Source organism: Lynx canadensis, chromosome B3, assembly GCF_007474595.2.
Source record: "Lynx canadensis isolate LIC74 chromosome B3, mLynCan4.pri.v2, whole genome shotgun sequence".
Lineage (NCBI taxonomy): Eukaryota > Metazoa > Chordata > Mammalia > Carnivora > Felidae > Lynx > Lynx canadensis.
In genome coordinates, this window is record NC_044308.2 from 146,846,396 (window position 1) to 146,855,080 (window position 8,685).

The window sequence follows — 8,685 nt, forward strand, 5'->3', positions numbered from 1 at the left end:
CTGTTTCATGATTGGTGAAGTACAAGGTTGTATTTTAGTATTTTCTTATGCCAGCTGGTGAGAACAGAAAATACTGGTGACCATGTGTGAGCTCCAGGATTTTTTCCCTCTAATCCTTTATTGTGATTCTTTCCTGGCTTCTGGCATTCTCCTCCTATGCATGTGGGTTTCCCTCCTCAGCTGGAGACACAAAGGGCTGTCTGCTGGTGCCCAACTTGAGAGGAAGAGTGAATGTCCCCACTAGTTTTAAAATGCCCGCCTTCCTTTTACACAAAAACCAGATAGGGATACCATAACACACCTAAAAACTACATGGGCAAAAATCTCCTTGACCTTGGCCTTGGAAATGATGTTTCGGATATGACTCCAAATGCAGTCAATGAAGACAAAAATCAGTGAGTGAACACATCAAACTAAAAATCTTCTGCTTAGGAAAAGAAACATTCACCAAAGGAAAAGACATTTTACAGGGATGGAAAAAAATTGTAAAACGTGTGATATGAGGTTCATATCCAAAATTTAAAAAAAACTTATTTTGCTGAATATTATAACAAGCAACCCAATTTAAAAAAAATGGGGGAGTAGAGGACTTGAAAGGGCATGCTTCCAAAGTCCATGTACAAACGCCCAGCAAGTGCATTAAAAGGTGCTCAACATCACTCATCACCAGAGACATGCAAATCAAAGCCACAATCCCATAACACTTCACACCTGTTATTATGGCTGTTACCATCAGACAAGAGATAACAAATGCTTGTGAGCACGTCGAAATAAGCAAACCTGGTACACTGTCCCTAGGAATGTAAACTGGTGAGGTTACTACTGAAAGCAGTATGGAGAGTTCTCAAAAAATTAGAAACAAAAGTATGGTTGTGCCCAGCGATCCCATTTCTGAGTGATATATACAGGGGATGAAGTCACTACATCAGAGATATGTGCACCCCATGTTCATTGCAGTAATATTCTCCATAGCTGAGACACTGAAAAGACCTAACTGCTCATCAAGGGATTGATAGATAAAGAAGATGTGAGATTAGATAGATAGATGGATGGATACAGAGAATGATAGATAGATAGATAGATAGATAGATGATAGATTTCATCCATATAAAAGTTAATCGTGCCATTTGTGACTACATGGATGAAGCTTGAAGACATTATGCTAAGTTAAATTAGTCAGACAGAGAAAGACACATTCTGTATGATCACACTTACATGTGGAGTCTAGAAACATCAAATTCACAGAAACAGAGTGTGTGCAATGGTGGGTTCCAGGGACTGAGGGGCAGAGAAAATGGGGGGGGGGCATTGCTCAGTGTGATCAAACTTCCAGTTAGAATATAGACAAAAAGCTTCCATGGGTCTAATGTATAGTAAGATGACAATAATTAATATACATATTGTACATTGAAAGTTGCTTTATGTTCTTACCATAATTAGCTGAAGAATGTACTGACTAACTTTAACTTGGTAAACATTTCACATTATATACATGTATCAAGGCATCACATTGTACACCTGAAACTTACATAATGTTATATGTCGATTATATCTCAATAAATCTGGGGCCAAAAAAAAAAAAAGGTATTCCTAGAAGACATTCCTATACACATTTGGCTGGTAATAATTTAACTATGCATGGACATGACTGCAAATCATACAATATGTGATATTAACCCTAAAGATGTTTATGCACAGAGAAGATTTCATACAAGTGTGCATGTGTGTGTGTTGGTGGGAATAATTTCATGTGATTCTGTACACTCATAGAAACAACAGCCATAACAACAGGTGTTAGGACACTGGTGCTAAGTAGAGATCGTGGCATTTTTGAAGAAAATTAAAGGCATTATGGCCAGGGGATAGATCATGAGCAATTTGGGTTGTAAAACAAAACAAAACAAAACAAAACAAAACAAAACAAAACAAAACAAAACAAAACAAAACAAGAATGGTGAACACTTTTCCTCATTGTGATTGGAACATAACATAAGATCTGTGTTTTCTTTCTATATCTCACAGCTTTTGTACTCCATTTCCCATATGAATGGCTTCCTTTGTGCTTAGTTGATATTTTGCAGTGACACATTTTCATTTTCTTCTTTGTTCCTTTTGTGCACATTCTTTAGATAGATCCTTTGGGTTTACCATACCCTTACACAAAACACTCTAAAGCTGTAACAGTCTATTGTCAACTGATAACTACTTAAATTCAATCCCATGGACAAGTACACTTTAACGGCTCCACACCACTCCCCACTCTACTGATGTCACAGGTCACATCTGTATGCATTGTGTACCCATGAACATTGATTTATAGTCACACTTGATGCTTTTGTCTTTTGAATCTCACAAAAGAATTGGAAGTGTAGTAGAGGGATAATGTCAGCCTCCTAGCAGCCTAAGATGTCCCTGTTTTATCTCTCACACCCATCCAAAACTTGGCATCCATCCACAAACAAATGTGCATTTTTGGGCCCTGTGGGATCCAGCTCCATATGCCAATGGACCCCTGAAGAGTCTTCCCTACACATGCATAGGTGAACATACCTGAGTGTGGCTATGGACTCTACAGTGACCCCTGAACCTGCTCCACCTTTCTTGTCTGTGGTCTCCGAGGTTCGGGAAACAGTCTTAGATGATCACACATGGACTGGAGTCTTTGTGGAAGTCCAACTTTCCAAAGAAAGTGAAAACTCTAACTTTAAATGATATCTTCATTCCCCCCATCCTTGTGCATTGTAGCATTATTTACAAGAACCAAAACACCCTATGTTTCCGCAGACAGAAGAATGGGTAAAAAGAAGTGTGGCCTGTATGTACAGTGGAATTCTATGATTCGTCCATAAGAAAGAAAGAAAATTTGCCCTTTGCGACAACATGGGTGGATCCTGAGGGCATCAGGATAAGTGAAGTAAGTCAGACATGTGGGAAATCAAATAGGTATGTCCTGGTGTAGGACATTACAGGGAACACATCGCAAAGCAGAAAACTGCTTTCTGGCTTTGCTGAAAACAGCAGGCAATGCTTTGCTTGTGTGGTTAATGTGTATCTAGGAGTCACTAACTTCCCTTATCTAGTTAACGTATATCTAGGGAGCACTCATCACCCTTATCTAGTTAATATAGACCTAGGGGGCACTCGCTTTGCTTATCGATTTAATGTAAATCTAGGGGACACTCAGTTCCCTTATGTAGTTAACGTAATTCTAGTAGAAACACTAAAGTTTAGTTAATGTAAATCTAGGGATCATTCACTTATCCAGGAAATTTTTATGTAGTGGGCACTCATTTAACTCACCTAGTTAATGTGAATTTGTGGGGCACTCGTTTCACTTATCTAGTAAATGTACATCTAGGGGGCACTCATTTCCTTGTCTTGTTAATGAAAATCTATGGGACACATTAGGTAAGCACACTTTGCTTATCTAATTAATGTATATCTAGGGCGCATTCAAATTGCTTATCTAGTTAATGTCAGCATAGGGGGAACTCACTTTAATTATCCGGTTAATGTATGTTTAGGGGGCACTCACTTTGCTTTTCTAGTAAATGCAAATCTCGGGAGCAAGCTACACTTCCCACATCTCGTTAATGTCAATCTAGGGGACACACTCACTTTGCTTATGTAGTGAATGTAAATCTAGGGGGCAAGCTACACTTCGCCTAGATAGTTAATGTAAATCTAGGGAAACCTCACTTTGCTTATCCAGTATATGTATATCTATGGGCACTCTCTTCCTTATCTAGTTAATATAATTCTAGGGGCACTCACCTCACTTACCTCCTTTATGTATATATACGGGGCACTCACTTCCATTATGGAGTTTATATATATGTAGTTGGCACTCACTTCACTTTTGTAGTTAATAGAAATCTAGGGGGCAGGTTAAACTTTGCTTATCTAGTTATGTAAATATAGGGGTCACTAACTTCACTTATCTAGTTATTCATGTAGGGGGCACTCACTTTGCTTCTCTTGTTAACATAAATCTAGAGGGCAGTCACTTTGCCAGTCTAGTTAATGTGTATCTAGGGGGCACTCAGTTTATGGAGTTAATGTATATGTAGGGGGCAAGCTACACTTCACATACCTAAGTAATATAAATCTAAGGGGCACTCACCTTGCTTATCCAGTTAATGTAAATTTAGGGGACACTCACTTAGCTTCTCTAGTTAATGTAAATCTAGGGAGCACGCTACACTTTACTTATTTAGTCAATATAAATCTAATGGGCACCTGCTTAGCTTATCTGATTTGTGTATATCTGAGGGGGCACTCACTTTATCTAGTTAGTAAATCTAGGGGGCACACTACAGTTCACTTATCTAGTTAATATTACTCTAGGGAGCACTCACTTTGCTTAGCTCATTAATGTCAGTTTAGGGGGCCCTCACTTCTCTGATCTAGTTAATGTGTATCTAGGGGGACCTCTGTGCACACACAATGAACTTTTGTTTCTTTCCCCTGTTAATCCAGGCCCTGTGAACTTAGTTCTTGGTCCACAAGAACATTTGGTGGAGAATTTCCTCCTCCCCTTCACCTTTCTAGGCTCTAGGTTCAGCCACATTCTGCTTGTCAGCTCAGACCCAGCAGTATACTTGAAGCCACATCGCTGCGTGCTGGTGTGTAGACTTCCATCAATTAGTGGGTGTGGCCTGTGGGTGCTAGATCCTCCACAGGACACATTCTTACTTTATCCTGAAGGTACACTCACGTTTCCAGCACATGTATGGTGTTAACTGAATAGGTCTGCATCTGTAACACGTGTGTCCAAACAGACAGAAGGGCTGATGTTACTCCACAGCTCACTTAGCATCCTTCTGTAGTTTACTGAGCAGGTGGCCAGGGCACCTGTTTGGCCCTCCTTCCCAGACATTCCTGCACGCATTCTTGCTGGGAACATGCAGTGTGGCTGCACGTGAATTTCAGGAGGTGCTGGGACAGTATGATTACCTGTTTGCCCTGGAACGTGGAGAATATGTGTACACTTGGCAGTCTAATACTTTGTGTAACCATGTGTCTTTGAGGCAAAGTGCATGCATGGGGACACATTGGCACAACTTACAAGACTATGTGCACCAACAAAAGGATTCTAGGTATGAACTGAAGTGAAAATCCTGTTATGTGCTTCATGTGTTTTACATCTATTGGTGAATTATGGGATAAATTCTTATTCCAAAGTAATTTCTGAAACAGTTACTATTTAGTTCTGAAAATTTCCTAATCAATTACTATTAAAAAGTTGTATATTTTCAATTCAGAAGAAAATAAACAGACTTTAATATCACTATTATTATTTAAAATATATTCTAGACAACTGTAAAAATAGTAAAAAATATTTAGAAAAAGGGTCCCTAGCTTTCCACAGGCTCAACTCTGCAGGATTTCTAGAAGGTTCTTGGGAGAACCAAAGTGGAAATCCTAGGCAGACCCTCATCTAAGGATGAACTCACTGAAAAATATAGAAAAGAAGGAGAAAAGGGGTTCATACTCATCGGGCTCCCTCGGAATGCCAGAGACATCCATTGGCACTTGTTCCTACCTTTCTGATTGACTTCACTGGGGGCTATGTTCAGCCTCATAGTCTCAGTCTCCCACATTCGGAGATTTGCTCTCCAGGAAGGCACAGCTTGCACTGGCTGGGATCGAATCCATGTCCCTTTCCCTGACAGCCCACAGATACCCCAGTGTGGGACAGGCAGTGTGGGTGGGTGGTAGCCCTCCATCACCCTGAACCCATATTGGGACCAGGAAATGAGAGGTCACCTGAAGAATGAGACAAAGCTCAGTGTGCAACAGCACAGTTTTGGAGAAAATTCATGAATTTGTCCCTAAAGGAGCTTGTGGCAACTTCTCTTATTTCTGGAACCAGAAACCTCAGCCCAAGACACAGCTGCTGATTCAGGTCTTCTGCACAGAGTCTTAGGCACCGTTTGGGCTCTTACAGGCTTACACAAATACATAGAGGCCACAACCATTCAGTTCTCAAGTTTTGTTTCAGAGTTCTGCTCAGTGACGCATCAGAGACCTGGTGTCAGGTCCAAGATGTGCCTGTGGATCCCTGTGTCTCCCGCAGACCCCTGGAAACGTGGATGTTAGCTGTGCCGCCTCATTACTGCATTTTCACAGATAAGCCATGTGGATTGTTTATAGTTGTTTAGGGGTCTGGAGGCTGAATTATGCATTGTCTTGATCAACAGTCTCTTCCATAAGTTTCTGTCTGTTGATAGTTCTGACATTTCCGGCAACACCAAAGAGGAATGCAGCAATTAAGGCATAGATTCTAGCAAAGATCACTCTGAGATATACCACGGATTCACGACTTTGCCTGACTGACCACATTCTTCTTGGAGGGGGTCCACTGTCTGTGCTCCCACCAGTGCCTCATTCAGTGCACCGTGGAGGATCCCAGCCTACGTGGCAATGGCAGTTCCTGTTATTGTTGCATATCCCTCTGTGACTGCATTTCTCCGGGATACAGTCGTAGTTCAGCTGGGCCACACTGCCATTGCAGTAGGTATCCTGACAGAACTTTCCAGGAGCACAGGGGGTACCGGTTCTCACATGACCAATATCGGTTGTTCCTGTGCTACGATGCGAATCCAGCCCAAAACACCAGAACCCTGAGATCTCAGATTGATGAAATCCAACATGCTCTTGCAGCTGAGGGAGATGGGTGACGTTACTACACTGCAGCCTTCCACACTGCATGTCTGTGGGGGAACAGAGTTTAGATTTGAATACCCCTGGGTCTCTTCTGCAGTGTCCATATCGGCTGCCTTTTTGATTTATGGTATAGCAGACATTTTCACCCTTCACAGCATTTCTGCCAAAGATTTCTTGGCAGTGCATAGTGCGGTCAGTGCAGTTTCCATGATAGCAGTAGCCCTCTTCAGTGCACGGGGTTCCATCTTGCATATAGAAGTCATCAGGGCACTCCACGGACACCCCACGGCAGTATTCTGGAAGATCACATATGTTTTGGATTGGCCTGCAGAGTGTCCCAGCATCGGAATAGGTGCAGTTTGTACAGCATCTGCCTGTATTACATTTGCTGCCAGGGGTTACAATACAATCACTCGTACAGCAGGGATTGTTGTAGCACTGCTTGAAGGAGCCACAGTCACACTGCTCACCTGGCTCCACTACATAGTTTCCACAATGATCGTGAGCCAGCCTTTTATTGAAATAGGAAAGTCCTGAGTCAAATATGCACTCACAAAAATTATTCACCACTACATGCTGCATATGAATGAAGGAACAGTTACTGAAAAAATCTGTCATAATAGGGTATTGATTCATAATGCAGGTAGACCTCCTCTGGCATGCACAAAACTTATTGTCATAAAAAATACCAATAGATAATGCAATTTTTTGGGCTACTAACACAGACAAGAATAAAAAATGTCTGCCTAGAGAAGCAAGCGAGATGATGGATTTTGATCCACATACCGCATATGTGGCTGGCTGAAACTGAAGTTCATGTGGTGCATCTTTGTTCATAAGTAAAGCTGTATGTGGTTGAAAAGCAACAAACAAGTGTCTTTGAAAGTAGATATGAATCGGACTCCCTGGCACCTGAAAATTGTTCAAGACAACTGGGTCTTGCAGATTATAAATGATCATGGAGGAAATATACTGCCTTACATCAATACCTTGAAGCATTGAGTCAGTCAAACTAACAAGCCTTGTGAGGAATCGGGCACATTTTGACACGTTGTTGAACACACTATACATTGTTTTGGAACCGAGAAGAACTCATTTCAAAATTCCATGATGGGATGAATACAACTTACTAGAGATCCTGGGGGCTGCACTGATATTTGCTTGAGAGAACAGGGGGTTCTTATCCTCCTTATATCTCAGGTTATGAGTAGGTCCCTTTGCATTGGTGACTGCCACTATCTGAGAAACAACGTGTTCAAACCGTTGGGAATCGCTGAGGGGTCTGATTTCATAGGCAAGGTCATCCAACTTCATGATACTTTCAAGGCCCCCATAGCACGTGTCCATGGTGACCATGGAAAGAGGACTCTCCTCCAGGTAGCGGAGGTAGTAACAGTCTGGAGGGATGAAGGGTTAGTCCATCTGCAAGGCTCCGTGATCATCCTGAGTCATCATCAGCAAATGTCTGGACCAAAAGAGTTTCTTTTGCCTCATGTGGATAACATGGTTCTTGCCCCCAAAATGCAGGCTATAGGACAGCCAGCCAGGCATCTGAACGCCCTTGCCAGGGTGCAACTCCTTCTTGGGAATTACCACCTCAGAAGAGATGTAGCGCCATGAGGGATGACCTTGAGAACCTTGGACAGGAGCCAGCACTGCCCAGAGTGCAAACAGCAAGAGGGGCGCCCTCAGGGTGACCTGGTCCTCTGCCAGCCTCATGCCCCTGCTCAGGGACATCTGCCAGTGAGAGTGGATAAATGGAGGATCCTCAGCAAAGCCAGGTCTAGACCATCAGACAGAACAGAGGGCTGTGGGAGGTGGCCAGCACCCTGCACCTGGGAGCCACCTGTGGGGTTCAGTCCTAGGGCGTGGCATTGGGTGACCCTGCACATCAGTTCAGCTGGAGTGGATGTGGGAGGGGCAGGTGGGCCATGGTCAAGAGTGGTCACATGGACATGGGTAGGGATTTGGACCCAGACACCTGGCTCTAGTCAACACCTTCAATCTTTCCTCCAG

General features: G+C 42.6%; 1 protein-coding gene across 1 annotated transcript; it reads right to left on the reverse strand.

The window, feature by feature from the left end:
- Positions 1 to 6,175: 6,175 nt before the first annotated feature.
- LOC115508092 (disintegrin and metalloproteinase domain-containing protein 21-like) lies at positions 6,176 to 8,475 on the reverse strand. The gene is given in 1 exon segment (XM_030306472.2): positions 6,176 to 8,475. A coding segment is annotated over 1 exon segment (2,226 nt). The 5' UTR covers positions 8,407 to 8,475; the 3' UTR covers positions 6,176 to 6,180.
- Between the last annotated feature and the right edge of the window lie 210 nt (positions 8,476 to 8,685).